Below are 19,195 nucleotides of genomic sequence, written 5' to 3'. Positions count from 1 at the left end.
TTTTTGATCTACAGAATTATTGCTTAAATCTCAACTGAGAATTTAAACTTGCCTGTTCTTCAGATCGGTGCTGGTCCTCGGATCATCATTATATCAAAAATAAGTACCTTTTTCTTTTTATTCCTTTTTTTGAACCTCTTGATGAAGTAACCATTGTATTTAACTCTAAAGCCTCTCAGATCAAGGTAGATAAATAGAAGGCGACCTTAAAAAGTCATCTGGAGCATTTTGGGTGCGTCGTGATGACATGGCATTTTGGCCTTCCCAATACTACAGCAATCTTCTAGAGGTGTTGGTTCTAGCAACTTGTTTTTATGGTTTGCGTTCAAAGTTCATGTTCTATGGTTGTAACAGGGCTGGTAGTTAAAGGCAAGTTTTAAGCAATAAATCAGTCATACAATAAATCTTTGCATTTGTTTGTTTAGGTTTTGGAATTCTAGGTTCTTGTTTATCCAAAGAAGAGGCATCAAATCTTTGCTTTTCAAACAGAATCTGACTAAACCAAACCACAGGCCTATCAAACGTGTGTCAGAACAACCTCACAGTTAAAGGCATTCTTCAGATTATTGGATCCCACGGGTGTTAAATTCCTTCTTCTGAAACCTGAATATGATATGATCCTTTCTTCAAAGTTATTGCACAACGATGGTGCCAAGGTATGAAGTCCTTGCATGCTTTTTTTTATTTTTATTTTTTTAAAGCACGCTTTTCTTTCTCTCTGCTATAGCTACGAATCAAACGACTATTGAATATTTAGAAAAAGCAGTTCTATACTTTAGTTTGACATTATTTTATTTTTAATTCTTGTCAGTATTTTAGTTGTCATTATTTACCTCCTGTGGATGATGTTTGGAAAATATCAGAATATTCTCTCAAAAACAGATAAGATAAATAAAAAATGTAACATCATTTATAAATTAGCTTTCATTGTAACAATTAGAGTGCATGCATTGAGCCAATAAATCATTCTTAGAAATAAATGACCAACATCTCTATGCTTTCTAGTTACAATTCCTGTATTTTTGTTTTCACAAGTGATTTTTTGACAGCCTTTTGAAATCTGCCTTTAAATGCTAAGCTGCCATGTATACAGGGGACTTGCTTAGTCAATTAGTGAAGCTACATGTGATATTTCCTCGATAAGAGGGAATCCAGCTTCGTAGTACAGGCCCCAAGTGTTGTGTGTAGTGTGTGTAGAGTTTCCTCACTGTGGGCACAACTTTGGAAATCACGATTAAGCAATCGACAAAAACTGTAATGGTCAAATAAAGGATGTTTCCATATTTTACGAGACAGGTGACAACCCTGTGCACAAACTAATTCACTCCATTTTAGTTTCAGTCAAAACCTTTTATGATTGCGTAAATGCGTATGTTGTTAAAGCTGTGAATGCAACTGTCAACAACAGACTTTGCTTCCTCACTGTAGATACCCGGATGCTGGGTATGTGCAGAGCTGCCGCTGAGTGTCACAATATGATTCAATGCAGCAGTGAATGTGTGTGTGTGTGTGTGTGTGTGTGTGTGTTTCAGCTGCACAGAGTGTGTGAGAGAGAGAGGAAGCAGCAGTTAGATCCAGAGTCTGGGTAAGTGTTTGCATTTGGGCTGAAATTAAATTATTCACAGAAGACCAAAATCATCTGAATGTTTTTGTTTTTGGTTAAATAATAATATTAATAATAAAAAAAAATTACTCATAAACTCTCTGTTACCTGTCATCCAGTGTGCATGTAGCTTTCTAAAATGTTACTTCATAACTGAAGTGTTGTATCTCACAGTTGAAGGGCACTGGTTGTTTCACAGTTTACTTCCATGAGTTTCCAATGGCTTCCTCAGAGTCAGGGATCCGCTGACCTGTCTGTGGGAATGTGAGGAGAATTTTCCACTTGATGTGCAGTGAGCTGCTCTTGAGGGTAATTTGTTGTAACACTTGTGCACATTAAGAAGCGTTCAGTTTGCAGCTATTGCTCAGGCTCTGGTAGCTGCTAAAATGGAGGGAAAATATCCTCCCCTGTGTTAATAACTCTGAAGAAAAACTGTTAAAAAAAAAAAAAAAATCTTCAGATGTTTTAAGTCCTGTGCCTGATTCAGTTTATGGAGGAGAAAACAAAAGCAGCACATTGCATCACACTGCACTTACGTATACCCCCTTCTCTTTTTCTGTTTCTTCTTTATTTCCTGAAACAATCACACTTTAAAACACTAAATGGTTTAGAAACAGTACTAAACACACAGTTCATGCCCTTCAACATACTTATAAGGCCATTATTACACACACATGTAACCCTCTTAATGGTTTTATTTTACCTGGGATTCATCTTCACATTTGATTACTGAGATGTTTTCATAATCAGAATCAGAATTCCTTTATTAATCACAGGGGGAAATTGCTTTTGTTACAGCCACTTAAGAAAAAAAAAAATCACAATTAAAAGAATAGTAGGTTTAACAAAGACGAAAGTAAGAATAAACATTAAATAAGTGTATAATTAAGTAAAAGACTGTTAAAAATAAGGATCAGATACACACACATTACAGTAGTAAAAATAAATAAAGCAAGATTAATAATAATAATACAAAGATACAATTTATTTACAAATATGATACAGATATTTACAAAAAAAAATAAAAATGTACAAATATGATGCTGAACTCAACACACCATCTCTCATGCATCCATGTTTTCGTTCTGATGGAGGTGAACTCCAACCAGCAGCTTGCTGATCCTGCCTTTGGACACTTATACTTGCTCTTACTGGACTCTCCTCCTCCCTCCTCGACTTCTCTCCCTCCTGCCCTCCTTTCACCTCCCTCCTTCGTCCTCTCACTTGGTGCCAGAGCTCCAGTGTGAGCGATATCCATTCCTAGCTCCTCACTGTACTACTCCTATGGCGGACTCTCCTCTCAACAACTCGTGGCCATCCATTTCCAAACTCTGGATGAAGAGATGGTCCTTCAAGAGAGGTACCGCTCATTGTGTTTTCATTAGATGATGGACTACAGATGGTGGTCCAAGCTGGATGTGGGAATGGAATGGGAACCAATATGTGGCAGGTGTCAGATATGTTTCTCCTTATCTGTAGTTCTCAGATAAACTCAATTTTCTCAGTTGTTTCTTTGGACTTATGAGTTGTTGCTCAGGCTCATTATGACATTGACATTATATTGACAATATGATCTGCTACAAAAACCCATGGCGAAGAGTAATACTAAGAGGAGGTGTTTATCAGTCAAAGGAGTTGATCTATGGAACGGTCTACCTATACAACTTAAGGGCTCCAAAACTATTCATGCATTTAAGAAAATGTACAAGTTAAATATTATAGAACACTTGAATGAAACATTAGAAAAGAAGTTGATCGAGGATGCTTAATATAATTTTGATTGTTGAAGTTTAAGTTTTGTGCTTACATGTTACCATCGTTGGTATGAGAGAAACTGTATAATTGTGTCATCTTTGGACATACAGTAGTGTTTCAGTTGTAAAAGGGGTTAGGCATAATAAGTCTTGACTTCAGCTTAAACCCCTTTCGGTCAGGCATCATTTAGCGGTTGACATTCCTAATGTACACATGTTTTTTTTTTTTTTTTCCTGTCGTGTAATGTGTGGGATCTTTGAATGACCTTAGATCTGGATGTTCACAATGACCGAAGAAATAAACTAACTAACTAACTAACTAACAATTGAATATACCAGACCACAAGCCTGTGATGAGTCATTTCCAACCCTGGTGAAAGGCGTGAGAGAGCGGACTAGATGAACCAAAAACAAAACTTAATCTGCCCTTTTTTGAGGAAGCATTTGTGCTTTTATTTCAGTATTTACTGAATGACTCTGAATATAATAATTTTCTTCAGAAGAAAAACTATTACAAACAAATGTTGAGTCTTTTTTTTTTTCAGCTGTCAAAGAGAACTGTGAGTGTTGTTTACTGTGTGATACACCGTGAACTTAGAAGCATGTTTGTTGTGTCTGTGTGTGTGTCTGTGTGTGTAGACGTGTTAAAACAGTCGACAGATGCATTTCTAGTCAAAGAACATCTGCAAAATGACAGTTGTTTTGATGTTCGTCTCGACCTTAGATCTCACAGTCGGCCTCTTTGGTTTTTAACCACACACACACACACACCCACACACACACACTAAGACAGACAGCCCGCTTGCACTCATCCACGTACTAAATGGCCACCATAACCCCAATGTAAACTGAACCAAACAGGCGATCATGTATGTAAAGTATGTATGTTGTGTTTATGTTGGAGGTGACACTTTCAGTAAAGCTTTCGGGCAAACATTGTGAATCATTATCACATGTTGCCACAGTTTCTCTCGTGATGATCACATAGTTTATGTACTTGTTACAAACACGTGCTGTGCACTTCCTCCAAGTCAAAACTTTTGAAAGAAAAAAATCCCAATCATTATTAACATAGTTGTAATAAGTAGTGGGAGATTACAGTAGGCCAATCAGTCGGTTTAATGAGAACTTAAAAGTCCAATAACCTTTTGTAGAAAAATCTAAATTCTTCTGTTGTGAATACATTTTGGAAGTTGAATCAGTCTACTAAAAATGTACGAGAATAACATTTAGTGTTACATAGGCTATATACAAGCAACACATTCTCACTCCCAACTCGTCACATATTGACATATTCGACACACGAGGGTACCCCGTTGACGTCAATATGTGACGCTAAGGGTCGGCCCGGTGCAGTCTGCAACTCTTATAAAAGTGACTTTGTGTCATGTTTGCTAAAGCTGTCACTATGTAAGGACAGTTTTACATGAATCTAGTAGTTTGTGTGAAAAAAAAAAAACAGACTCATTGAGCCCCCCTGCTGCTCCTGCAGTTTTTGGCAGATTGCCAGAATGCAACGCGACCGAGCAAAAAGAACCAATCAGAGCTAGGATTGTGTTTGATGGGCTGACTGACAGCTGTTGTTCACAGGCCCCGCCCCTTTCCCGGAGCTAGAGCGCCGTCTTTTTTACAGTTTATGGTCTGGAGGAGTAGAAAATGGAATTGGTGACTTTTCTGCTTGAAAGGTAATTACTGCTGCTTGATTTACATTATGTTTGATTTGTAATTTTTACACTAGAACTCTGTAGTGCATGTGTTGTTCATGTGCGCGCAGCAGCCTCCATGTGGGTTGCTGTAAGTGACACCGTGTTGCTGCTGCTGAAGTGTGTGCACATAGAGAGAGAGAAGCACTGCAGGAATACGCTTTTAACAGTTCATGTTATATTGCTGTGATGTTGCTGTCGGACTAATGTTAGCTTGTTAGCTCCTCTGAGGGAGGGACTTTGGAAAGTTTGGAGGCAGGGCAAGAGAACAGCGGGAAGGGAGGGGGAGCGAGGGATCTGAAAGTCGCGGACTGCACCTTTAAAGATAGATTGTTGCTTTACAATTGTTTTTATGACATTTCTAATGAGAAATGTACCCATAACTTATGGTTAGGGTTACGGTCAGGTTTAGGGTTCGAAGTTTTATTTTAAAAAGTTGCGTTGAAAAGCAGCTTACGGACCCTCAGTGTCAAAAATAAACGCCAAAAGGGCTAAAGGGTCCTTCCGGAACATCAACATTTGATGAGTTGGGCAACCCAGTTATCCTAACTTATTTTAGTTCAGGGGCCAAAGACAGACCACTTTGATTTTAGGTGTATGTTATTTTAGGCAGGAAAATGAAGAATTTCAATATTATGGTGCTCTAGTCCAGTGTTTCTCAAATGGGGTACGTGTACTCCTAGAGGTAATGTGATGAGGGAGAAAGAGTGAAAGATTAAGAAATGAAAGCATTAAAAATATGGGATTTTATAATGTTTATTTGAAGTTAAAAAATTCAATTTACAATATTTATTTATTATGCTGATTTTATTTGTTTTATTTTATTTTATTTTATTTATCTTCTGCTGAAACTGCAATTTCCCCTTGTGTGACTAATAAAGCTTATCTTATCTCATCTTATAAAGATGATGATGATGATCTTGAACATGAACTGAAAATTGTAGACAGTCTTGGTCCCAGGCGGGAGATGACTGTAAATCAATAAAAACTATAACGATAAATCTATTCATGAGACACTAAATACTGTTTCGTTCTACTTATTTACATGATGAGATTTAAAATGTGTTATCACTCATTTATTCCATCATTATGCTCTATAGTTTTTTTCTAATAGTATTCTGAGCAAAATGTTGCAGTCAGACAGAGGGGCTACTTGGATTCAGAAATAAAATAAAGGGGGTACTCGAGTCAATAAAAGCTCAAGAACCACCGCTTTAGTCTGGACTTAAGTATTAATAAGTGGAGGTTTCAGTCTCTGTAGGACCTTCACCTAAGTTTCCTTGAGTTTTGGACAATTCTTTATTTACTTTTTGGAATAATTTGAGGAAAATTACAGGATTTTTGAATTAAAAAAAAACAAAAAACAATTAACAATTTGAGATAAAAAAAAAAAAAAAGTACGAGTGCAGTCGTGTGATCTAAACATAGGAAAACTGTGAGCGATGAGAACAATTGTGGAGTTTCATTCATCTCTGGTTCTGCTGGAGAGTTTTTGTGGATTTGTTTGGTTTTTTGCCTTTTTTTTCCCACAAATTTTATATTTTGATAGCGCTTTGAGATTACTTTTGTTGGAATTAGCGCTATATAAATAAAGTTGAACTGAATTAAAACAGTGTATTTAGAAAGGCTGATATATCTATCACTGAATTAGTGGATAATTTGCACAATGATTCATGTTTGCTGTCATTTTTACTTTCTCCTGCATGCCGAATAGGATGCTCCAAAGGGACAGACTTTGAGTTTGACGCATGTGCCCTAATGTAAAACCACACTCATGGAATATCTGGAATATTGACTGAATGTTACATGCTTGGACTGATTCATTCATAACTAATAATTTCAGGTTTCAGCTGCTTATCCTTTGCACAGTCTTACACACAGTCTTACACACACACACCTGAGCGCACACACACAGTATATATCAGAGGCCAACCATAAAAGGCCACAGAGGCTGGAGAAGACAACATCAAGCAGCCACTGCCGTGTGTCTCCCAGGTTTACACTAAACACGAAGGGGGAATGGACACAAACAAATGTCCTCTGCAGAGGGGACACTGCCACCCCTGCAGCCTTCGCCAGTGATTTACTCTTCTTAAAAAACTAGAACGATAATGTGTCTGTCCCTGTGTTTATATGAGAACATTTCTGGCCACTGTGCTAAAGACAGTCGGGAATAATGACGGTTTATATCGAGACACGATGCAGGACTGCATTTTATCCCTCAGCAGAACAAGAGGGGAGCTCACTTACTGTGCTTAAATAGTTTTGATCTGCCAGGAACTGTTCACCAGACTGATAGTGGTAAACAGAGATCTTCTAAGAAAAGACCCCCGGGGTTTGTGTCAAATTAATGAATCGACTCTTTTTTGGTTTATATAGTTTTAAGCAGCTACACTTTTCAGTGTCTCACAGAGGGAAAATGTTTATGTTAGAGACACAGGAACTAAATCATTAAATAGAACCACACAACACACACACTCACACACACACTCACACACACACACACACAATTCTTAGACATTTCATCACTCCACGGTATCAAGAATTCAAAACAGTAACGCTGAAGTTATCTTATGGTGTGCGCGTCTAAGAAAAACAACTAAAAACTAAAAACCTTGGCAGCATTAAGAACCAGGCCTCCCAAGCAGCGTTCATTTTGTTGACAAAAACTTTTCGTCATAGTTTTCAAAGACTATTTTTTCTTAAAGTGACAATACCTAGACCAGGGGTCTGCGACCTGCGGCTCTGGAGCCTCATGTGGCTCTTTGACTGTTATGCAATGGCTCCTTATAGCTTAAAAAAAAAAAAACTGTTGAAATAAATAGTTTTTTTTAAATTTTTTACAGAGGCTATTAATGATTAATAGCAAATAAAATGAAGATATAACAATTTGTTAAATAAATCACATTGTCTAATGACTCAGCACTTTCCTATTTCACCTCCTGCAACATCTACAGACCACCAACTTTCCTGCACCTGTGGCTAACCTTAAGTTATAAATCCCTGGTAAGATAACTAAACCAACAAAAATACTATTCTGGAAGAAAATAGAGATTTTAATTGTGTGGAGACAGATTAATTTAACCTCCAATGTGCTGGTTAAATATCCATGCTTTATGTGTGGCAAGAAATGAGCAATTAGTACGTGTTGACCACATGATCATGTGTTATCAAATTCAAGTTACTTTTTGTAGCCTTTCAAATAGATTAACTAAAAATACAATTCTTTATATGACATCGTGTTCATGTAAACTGAGATGCAAGATACTGTTTTATTTCTTGATGTCAATTTATTTTATTTTTTTATTTTAAACTGTTTTGAAGTTGCCATTTACATGATCAATATAAATAAAATCAAATAAAATCAAACTTTATTCTATATAATTTTAACTGTATAGAATTTAATACACTATATTGTTTTTGTTCAGATTAAGGTATTTTTTTGGCTCCAGGAGGACTTTAATTCAGGTGTGATGAGGTAAAATGTTTCCATGTAGAGTAAAGGTTACAGACCCCTGACCTAGACTATGACTTCATACAATATGTATCAACCAAACTAAACTACCAGTATAATGTAAAACCAATGATGTGATTTTGCTCTGAATGTCAAAATGAATTTCTGTGATTGCAACCATGTCGGAAATGAACTGAATAAATAAAATAAATAAATAAATAAATAAATAAATGTTCTCATGGGATGAAATCCAACTAGAACTACAATTTAATGTCCGTGGCAAAATGTGGGTCCCAGGGTGGGACCAGTTGAGAACCACTGCTCTAAGTATACTTTAATGAACTGAAACGTGTACTAGAAGTATATACCTAGTATCCTAGTAGTATATAGATGAGTATACTTGGAAGTGTACTTTTGTAAACTTAAAATGACCTTATAAAGTACACTTAAAGTATACTTTTATAAACTCAAAAAGTTCCAATTTACACCGAAGAAGTATTAAATTAGTATACTTTCTTGTACGCTATAAGTACATGGTCTATAGTATACTTGGTATCCTTATATTTATACTCAAGCATACTTGAATGAACTTCAAGTATACTACATTTTGCTAAGGGGCACCTCATGTGTTTTTGGAAACAACCTGGCCTATATAAACACAAATAGAAACATAAGTTATAACCATCATCCGAGGTCGAGTGCTGATAGACTGGGAACCAGTGGGTCACAAGTTTAACCTCTACTGTCGTCACGAGATTGTCTGGGTCATGTTCCTGTACCACACACACACACACACACACACACACACACACACACACACACACACACACACACACACACACACACACACACACACACACACACACACACAGTCTGTTTTTTGATGTGTTTTTAACTATATATAACAGTATCTTATGAATATCCTTGACATTCTTCCTGTGGTTTGTGGGTGTGAAGCTAAGTCAGGAAAACTCTGCGATGTTCAAAATGTACAATTTCATTTTTATATCATCGTATCAACTGTATAAAAACCTTATATTTTATGTTTTTACTTCAAAGTTTCAGTATATTTCTTCATGGCTCGTAGACATTAGGTATTAGCATTAAAACGGGGACGTATTACAGAAGTGGTTGAGTTGAGAAGAAACAGTGCTGACACGTTCAGGCCACATAGAACCAGCCTGGCTTAGACTATAGAGTTCACAGGAGATGTTCTCTTATGAAATAAGATGGGTTATGTAATCATAGCTGGATTAAAACCTCAACATGATATACAGACAGCAAGGTTTCCATATATTCATTATGCAGAAATTATGAGTAACTACACCCAAATCATGCATGTACTGTATATAATTTTTCTACATCAAATATTCTATTCAGTCTATAATGCCAAATCATTGATCAGCCAAAGGTGGAGGCAGTGGTATGTGGCATCAAATTACAAAAGTCACAAAATCAGGATCTGTCTGCCGTTATTTGTGTGTTTTTTTAAAAAACAGAAAAACAAACAAACAGAAATTAGCATCTCATTTGTTTTCAGCATCCGAGTGCAAACCCTGTGGTCAGCCATGTGAGACTCCTGGAGCCCAGTCTCAAGCTCCCAGTGGGAAAGGATCTTCTAAGTCATTATCTCCTGCTTCTATCAAGGAGGACATCTTCTTCGACAACACTAGTGATGACCAGGCAAGCTGTCATTTTTTGTTGTTGCTGGACTTAAACCAGTTCACAAACTCTTTTTTGTTGTATTATTTATTTGTACATTGGAAACCCTGAATGATCATAGAATGTGACGAGTATGCTCAATTCTCTGCAAATTCTCTGGCAGTCGTCTGTTTTTGTGGAAGCCCATCACAAAAAAAAAAAAACAAAACAAAACAAAATAAATATTACAGCAGTTACTAAAGTCAGAATTATGAGAAGGAAAATCATATATATGAGAAACAATCTACCGACACTGACTGTTACCATATTTAATGACACTTATATATATAATAATTCATTCAAAACACATATTTTTGGCTGTTTATTCAGTCCTTAGAATTCAACGCATGGTACATCGTGTAGAAAATAGTGGAAGTACATGAATAAAGTCTTTATTGCAAATTATTCCATCACATTTGTGAATGTGTCCTTCCAAATTTACATTAAAAATAATTTTCTCATAATTATGACTTTCTATCTTATAATTATGACCTTACTAACTCATAATTATGACTTTCTATCTCATATAATTATGATTTTCTTTCTCATAATTATGACTTGCCATAGTGATTTTTTAATTTTTTCACTGGCAGAAACAGGTTTCCATAGTTTTTGGCTTTGAACATAACTAATAATTTTCAGACCGTCTGACTTAGTAAATTTCTCCTTTGTATGTTCTCTGAATTCCGCTCTGGGAACGACTCTAACAGTTCTTTTCTATAGCAAAAACAAAGGTATTATGTTAAAAAAAACAAAAAAAGTAAAACAAAGGCATTATATCTAGGCACTATAAGTTTACAATACAACTTTCTTCTTATAGAATATGAATTTCAATTTCCTTATTTAAACAATACTGTTAGTGCAGCATCTGTCTGATGGTGGGCCGTCAACATTCTGATGAATATGTATTTCCCAACAGGCGGCACAAAAGATTCATGATGTTAAAGTAACTGAGCGATTATGTGCTGCAGACACATTTATCAGGTGAGATTTAGAGTTGAAAATGTCACTACCCACTTAAAACGGCTTTAAAACAACACACTGGAGGAATTAAATCAAAGTACGCCATTTTGAGAAATTGAACAGCTTGATAATCTTTAATGTGTAACACTGATTTCTAATAAATTTGGATTTTTGCATTAAGAATCTTGTATGTAAACCATGCTTTTATAATTAACAAAAATGCTACTCTTTGTTTATTTTATTTTATTTTTTCAGAAAAATCCCAAGCATAAATATGATGATATTACAGAAATAAACACAGTTTGTATTGATTAGCTATAATTACAGCAGAGGTGTAAAGAGTACTGATATGTTCTACTCAAATAGAAGTGCTGTTACTTGATTGATATTGTACTGAAGTACAAGTACAAGTAAGTTATACATAAAATGCTCAAGTACAAGTAAAAAGTAGCTCAATTAAATAGTACTTAAAGTAAAAGTTACTAGTTACTTCCCTTGCATACAGTAAATATCTCATGTATAAACTTAGAGACGAGATCTTGCACAATTGGAATTCTTTTTTAAATAAAATAACACCAATTAATTCAATTTAGAATTAAAAAAAATTGTCACACTCTAAATAAAGCAAAATAACCATCATTCAATGCTGTTTTGGCACGGTGCATGACGTTTAATCTGATTGGTCGACTATGATGTGATGCATTTGATTGTTGTCTGGTCATTTCATGTTTTTGTAGTTTCACAATATAATTTGAAACAAAAAAAAAAAAAAAATTTACTCAGTAATTATTGGTTGTAGAAATGTAACAAATTACTTTGCTCTTTTTAAAACGTACTTAAGCACAAGTAAATTACTCTAAAAAGTACAAGTACCTATAAAAGCAACTCAATTGCAGTAACGTGAGTACTTGTAATCTATTACTTTCACCTCTGGATTACAATGATTACACGAAAGGCCCGTCGGGTTAATACGGGATTTTGAACATCATTCTAATCTTGTGTTCTCCTCGTCTCTTTCTGATTTGTTGTTTCTCACAGGATGCGTGTTCAGAGGTCAGTGATTATGACTACCCGTGTGCAGAGGCTGGCAGCAGCGTAGAAGACCTGCAGAGCTTCAACCACTCAGAACTCAGAGGTTCAGAGTACTTTAAAGACCTGGAGGGAGGTTCATCAGACTTGCAGACTTGTGTAAATGCAACCCAACACTGCGTCGGCCATCAAGTCTCTCAAATCTCTGACAACATCACCACCAACCCACCGGCACAAGCCTTTCTGACCTCACACTGTCCTCCAACCAGTGAGTCTGCAGCCTTCAGTCCAAATGAACACGCTGCAGAGCTTCCCAACAGCTTTGTGGTCACCCAGCTTACTCCTAAGCTGCTGCATGCTTGTATCATTGACAGTGGAGACTCAGTCGACCCTACAGCAGGGATTAGTTTAAGGATAAACCTGAATGGGCTGTTGGGCTCAGTGGAAACACAAAACCCAATTCCAGAGGTGGAAGAAACGAAAGAAGCTGCGATGGATTTAAATGGAGAAACAGAACTGGATAGCTTCCCCATCCTGGTCAGATCCATGTCTACATCTCGACGACACAGCTGGGGCGTGCCTGTGTCTCCCATCACCCTAGGGAGAAGGTGAGGTGATTTATTATTAAGGGCTTTTAGAATATTTACTCAAATCAACTCAAAACTGAAAACAGACTTTTTTGGCTCGACTTCTTTATTTATACAGTGTAGCACCTTTCATGTACAAGACAATTCAAAGTGATTTATACAAAACAAACATCACAGTAGCGCTAGCACACCATGAAAGTTACATTTAAAAATGGGGAAAAATCAAAGCATGTAAAACAATATCAATCAATAAGACAGGATAGTATCAGATTAAATAGTGTGACTGTTAAATTAAAAGCAGTGTCGAATAAAAATGTCTTTGACCGTAATTTCAAAGCGCTGAGAGTTTGGAGTTTTCTGGGAGTTTGTTCCACAGACGAGGAGTATAAAAACTAAACACTGTTTAGTGTTTTTGTTTTGTGAACATAACGTAGGTTTGTCCCAGACGACCTGACACCTCTGGGTGGTTTATATCGGAGCAGAAGGTCTTAGATGTATGTTGGTCCATTATCATGTAGTGCTTTATAAGCCAGTGTAAGGATTTAAGAACTGGGGTTATGTGATCCACTTCCTTTGTGTTTCTGAATCAACTGCAGCTTTTTTATTGATTATTTTAGGGATACCTAGGGAGACAGCGTTACAGTATAGTCCAGTCTACTGAAGATAAATGAATGAATAGGTTTTTCCAGGTCCTGCTGTGACATTAGTCTTTTGATCCTTGCTACGTTCTTCATTAGAATCCATTTCTCTGCCTGTCTAACCAGCTGCTTTGTGTCTGCTGTTCTTACCAGATTAAGTCTGGATACTATAGCCTTAGAGAGTGATGGAGAGAGAGATGATTATATTGATGAGGAGCAACAGTGTAACCTCAACCAGTCCACGCAGAGGCTCCTCCCCCACTTAGGAGTTCCGGAAGAGGAGCCGGATCCATCCAATCTGAGGGTAACCGTTGCAGGTGTCATGTCGTGACCCTTATTTTGATATCACAAATGTCCGGTGACCCCAGAGACATTTTTTTTCTTCTTCTAGAATTAGTTTTTGGTCATGTTTATTAAAGTGTGTTACAAATAGAGAGTACCAAGGATTAGTGCATAAAGTGACAAGTAGCACCACCTCAGATATGTTTATTAGATTAGATTAGATTGGTTTATTTGAAAGGGGACAGCGCAATTTCATATAACACATGAACAAAAATGGTTTAAAAAAAGCCATAATTAACCAGAAGGCTATTTTTCATCTGTAGTCCCCTGGCCAAGATGTAAAAAGGTATAAAAATCCAAGCATGACAATACAATACATACATTATACTGCATTTTATTTTAACTACAGAATATTAATATTTCAGAGAGTGTAAGTAATAAGTATATGATATTATATGATATTTATTGTGTGTGATTTGAATTTGAAAAATAACAATAATTAAATTAATTTTATTCAGTTTTTTTTTTTTTTTTTTTACCAATTACTAGACTTTTCAGGCGACCCCATTTCAATTCCAGGCATGATCCATATGGGGTCCCGACCCCAAGGTTGAAAAACACTGCTTTGGGTGCTTGGAAAGCAGGGGTGTCCAAACTCAGTCCTAGAGAGCCATTATCCTGCAGGTTTAAGATGCTTCCCTCCTGAGAAACTAGAATTCAGGCTTTCTACAGATAAGTTGGTCTGCAACCCTCGGGTGTGAGTTTGAACACTTCTGTCATATATAAAATATGACCATTTTAAATTAGCTAAGAGCTCCCATTTTCTCCCTTCAAATGAATTTAACGCATTTATCGGCTACACTTTTAGCACCAAAACAGGATTCACATTTGTTATCCTGTCGACTACACAGAAACAATGTTCACTGATAATGTTTTTGTTATTCATTTCATTCATAAATCTCATTGAGGAAAAAAAAAAAGTCACTTTTTTAATGATTGATTTGGTTGATTTTAGAAACCAGAAAAACAATGTCAAGGTTATCCCACAAAGAGAACGTCATGGCCACAACTCTAGTATCTGTAAACACTGGGAATTATGCGTCTCTCGCAAACCAGTGCCAGACTTCACACAAATTACATTAAGTGCATCTGCTGTTGGAAATGTTTATTTCTCAACTCTTGCAGATGGGATGATTCAAGCAAGTTCATTTTGTCTTCTTTTTACAAAAATATATGTTAAGGTTTCTTTTCTTCAGACAAGGTTTTTCAGGAAATGTTATCTCCTGACATGTTTTGACTGTCAACTGCCAGTCTTCTTCAGAGGTGATATGCTTCTTTGTGTTCCTGAGAGTTCTCTCATAAGGAAAGCATCTGAATAAGCAGAACCTTAACATACTGTGTATTTGCAGATGGGAGCTGATCCATACAAGCAGCTGTATGCCCGCTCACAGATTCTAGCTACAGAGGAAAACTCTCGCACAGCGCACATTTCTCGTGTTGTGCAGACATCTAAACAGGCAGCGAGAGCAGCAGGAGGTAAGGTGTCTTTTATTGTCATCAAAGTCATGCAGGCTTAAGAAAGTTGCACTTTTTCATTTTTGTAAATAGGTTTGTTTGTTTGTGTGTCCTATAGCAGAGGAGATTGACCCTGAGGAAACCCTTCAATCCAGAGAAGGGCAGAACCATATGTAAGTTTTCTGTTGGATCCATTGAAGAACCAGACGTACATTATCATCATTTAGCAAGACATCGGGATTCAATATTAAATAGATTGCATGCCAGGCTTCTTCCAAAATAGAATTTTAAAAAAGGAAACCTACAAAAACAGATCAATGTCAAAAAAATCAATGAAGTACTTGTACACAGAACACTTCAGGATTCAGAGTGTAAATAGCTCCACAAAGTTAGTGTGATGGAGTTATTTCTAAGCTACGCATTGCTTTACGGCTTTACAGATGATTGTATGCAGGAATTACATCTGTCTGATCAGTAATGTTGATTTAAATGGTTGGTGATGGAGGTCTTCCACTGTCATGTTAACTACCTCTTAGTGTTTGTTTGCTTTAGTACAGTAGAGCACACACTGTTCTGTAGACAGAAGTGGCAAAAGTACTAGTTTTCAGTACTCAAGTAAAAGTATAGATACTTGAATAAACAAGTTTGGATGACCTACGGTTGGGCCCGTGCGACGAATAGCACGTCCCACGTTCCCAAGAATTCAGTCAAATGACTCGGTTCCACCAAGTAAAAGAAGGTCTCCGAGAGGCTCTTGACATCCGCTCATAGAATATTCATGTCAAATTACAGCCCGATTCAACGAGCATTAATGTAGGAGTAGTTATTTGAAAAATGGGGTCCCTGGCGCCCCAGTGGCACATATAGAGTAATGGGCTTAATTCATATATTGGTATGTGTCAATGGTCATTTTTAAAATGTAAGGAGTAGAAAGTACAGATATTTGTTTGAAAAAGTAAGGAGTAAAAGTAAAAAGTTGCCTAAACAATAAATAAGTAAAGTCCCAGATAGCACGCATATGTCTCGCCGATGTCGGCCCCAGATCGTGGGTCCACATTCTACTCCTAATGCTTCATTTTGTGTGTTTTTTACCCCCAAATTGGTGACACCACTTATAAAACTGTAGAACTGTAAAATGTCACTTCCATGAAGCTGTTTTTGTGCTGGGGCTCTTTTGGCTATGCTGCTGAAAATACATTTATGATCATGAAATGTGTCTATCTTTATTTTGTCCACACATAATAAGCTATTTAGTGGTAGTATATTGTTGTTGTTGTGATATTGCCATATTCCTATCAGATTTAAGTAAATACTCGACTATGGATGTGGAGATATTTATACTAATTAAATGATCCAAGCTAAATAAAGGTTAAACGCCAACGTCTCCGCGACGTCTGCCCAATGAGCAAACGCTCTCTCCGTAATACGTCTCGCCGGTGCAACTTCATTCATCGTGCTGACGTAGGCGAGATGTGTGTGTGCTATCAGTGAGTACAGATACAAAAAAAAACTAAAATAACAACTTTAATGAAGTAACAAAGTATTTGTTCTTTGTTACTTATCACCTCCATCTGTAGAGGTACATTTTCTTTAGTCTGGTACACCTACATACTGTAACCTCTTCACAAGGGCTTTCCCCATTCTCTGCTGACATATCTGCTCTGTGTCATATGTCTGCAATCCCCTCCTCTTACTCTTCTCTCTTCCAGCTCCTTACATGGCCCCTTACTTAGCATGTGCGTGTGCGTGTGTGTGTGAGTGTGTATGTGTGTGTGTGTGTGACTAAGCATGTGAATACAGAAGTGATAGTGAAGAGTGATCAGGTAAGGTGTGTGTGTGTGTGTGTGTGTGTGTGTGTGTGTGTGTGTGGTGTGTGTGTGTGTGTGTGTGTGTGTGTGGTGTTGTGTGTGTGTGTGTGTGTGGTGTGGTGTGTGTGTGTGTGTGTGTGTGTGTGTGTGTGTGTGTGTGTGTGTGTGAGCTCAGCTCCCAGAAAAATTGTCCTGGTCCTTTCCTTTTCTCTCCCACAGCCCTCGCTCAGTCTCAGTGTCTTGTTTATCTTAGGCTGATGGTACAGAAAGTTCTGCAAGAGCTAAGGTTGTACCATGGGTAAGTAAACAGGAGAGGGAGGTCTGCCTGCTGCTACTGGGGCTGTGCAAACCACACCACCCGTAGTGCACAGGGCAGCAGCAGAGACTGTTTTTAATGCATGTTTAATAATGCACGTGTTTGCATGCGTCTGTTTGTACACCTACATGGCACTAAATTCCTTTTGCAAAGTATATGTGAAACAGTAAAAATGTCATTATCACACACCTACTAAATTAATTTTTAATTGTAAAACAGTCAGATTAGCCCACATCTGAAGGCTGACAAATGGCTAAAGCATTAACTCATTAATTAAACTACTGCTTTCTCACTTTCTGAATGTGAATATATCAACCATAACGTTGCTTTAACTTTTAAATTTTTTTTCTCCCTTATATGTAAAGGCATCGTTTATTCAGGCAAGATTTTTCAGGACATTTTAATCCCCTGACATGTTTTGACTGTCAACTGCCAGTCTTCCTCAGAGGATTTATGCTTGATGTGTCCCTAAGACAACTTCGATCACAGTGAGGGCCATAAAAAAGTGTATTAACTCGGGAAAGAACACAGAGTTTTTTGTGTTTTTCTGTTGTTGTCTCTTGCGTGTTATGAGGTATTTTGTGCATTTCTGTGCATTTCTACCTTTTGTGTATTTTACAGTCATTTTTGCATTTTTTCTGTAGTAAGTATTGTGTTTCTTTTGTCTTTTTGAGTACTTTTGTTGTCATTTTCTGTAATTCTGTATATTTTTTTGAGTAATTTTGTGTATTAATGTTGTCGTTTTGTTCACTTGTAGTAGACTTGTTGTGTTTTTTGGAGTATTTTATCTCTGTTTGTCTTTTACTGTATTTTCCTGCAATGTTTGCATTTAATTGTTGGTATTTCTTGCTTTTGTTTTGTGTGTTTTTCTGTCATTTTGTGTGTTTACTTTTGGGGCCACATAAAACTGAACCGATGGCCACATGTGACCCCTGGGCCACCAGTTGCCCATGTTGGCTGCCCTACAAGTAGGGCCACATCAAAGCGTATCACCTGTGAAGAAGACTGGCAGTTGACAACTGAAACATGTAAGCGGATAAAATTCCTGAAAACCTTGTTTAATAAACAAAACCTTAACACATGTTAAAAAAACCCCAAAATGAACTCACTGGAATGAATGCTCCCTTATTTAAACTCTTTTTTTGTCCTTGTATATTATTAGAGCAAAGCAGAGACATAACCGATCAAGCCAAAAAGACTCAAGTAGCGTCACCTGGTACGAGTTCCTGTCAAATGAGTAAGTGGTGCTTTTATCATTGTCAACCTGGTACTAAAACTTGCTCACACAAACGTAATATCGCAGAGTCACCAGGATATTTATACTTTAGCACAGAGGTTTGTTTTTAGTGATGTTTCAGAAAACCTTACTTTGTGATTTTAAAGCAGTCACAACACATTTACACTACAAATATCCAGTGATCTCCTGGTGCTGTAGAATATAAATAAAAAATGTAAATTCTATTTAAAATGCCTAATGTTCAATCACTTTTAAGCCTTGTTTATTCTGTGCATTCTTGATTTGTTCACAAGCACGATCACTATTTGTACGGGATCACTGTGTTGCGTTGATATTGGGAAGTCCAATTATCAATTCAAAGTAAACCTGTAACACTGCAGTTTTTCTAAGAAAATACAAAACCCTATAAATTATGTAATAATAATAGTAATAATAATAATACATTTGATTTGTATAGCGCTTTTACAGTGCTCAAAGGCGCTTTACAGGGATAAACAATAAGTAAAAATACAGAGGCATAGACTTAAATAAAAACACAATGTAATAAACAATAGGTAGACTACAAGATAAAATGGCTATACATTAAAATGGGTATACATTAAAAT

At 36.8% G+C, this 19,195-nt stretch overlaps 1 protein-coding gene across 3 annotated transcripts in view; it reads left to right on the top strand.

The window, feature by feature from the left end:
* The first annotated feature begins 2,840 nt into the window (after positions 1–2,840).
* Positions 2,841–19,195, top strand: part of arhgef18b (rho/rac guanine nucleotide exchange factor (GEF) 18b) — a 52,028-nt gene continuing 35,673 nt past the window's right edge. Inside the window, exons 1-8 of one of the 3 annotated variants that reach the window (XM_028444796.1) lie at positions 2,841–2,963; positions 10,055–10,197; positions 12,217–12,815; positions 13,586–13,736; positions 15,124–15,250; positions 15,348–15,402; positions 17,291–17,335; positions 18,516–18,590. In XM_028444796.1, coding sequence (XP_028300597.1) covers positions 2,888–2,963; positions 10,055–10,197; positions 12,217–12,815; positions 13,586–13,736; positions 15,124–15,250; positions 15,348–15,402; positions 17,291–17,335; positions 18,516–18,590 — 1,271 coding nt within the window. In that variant the 5' untranslated portion in view covers positions 2,841–2,887. Of the gene's footprint in view, positions 2,964–10,054; positions 10,198–11,154; positions 11,200–12,216; positions 12,816–13,585; positions 13,737–15,123; positions 15,251–15,347; positions 15,403–17,290; positions 17,336–18,515; positions 18,591–19,195 lie in introns of those variants that run through there. The other 2 variants (XM_028444797.1, XM_028444798.1) reach the window with 2 other exon arrangements.

This window comes from Gouania willdenowi, chromosome 4, assembly GCF_900634775.1.
Source record: "Gouania willdenowi chromosome 4, fGouWil2.1, whole genome shotgun sequence".
Classification (NCBI taxonomy): domain Eukaryota; kingdom Metazoa; phylum Chordata; class Actinopteri; order Blenniiformes; family Gobiesocidae; genus Gouania; species Gouania willdenowi.
Note: the sequence above shows the minus strand (reverse complement) of the source record. Positions and strands in the feature narration are given on the sequence as shown.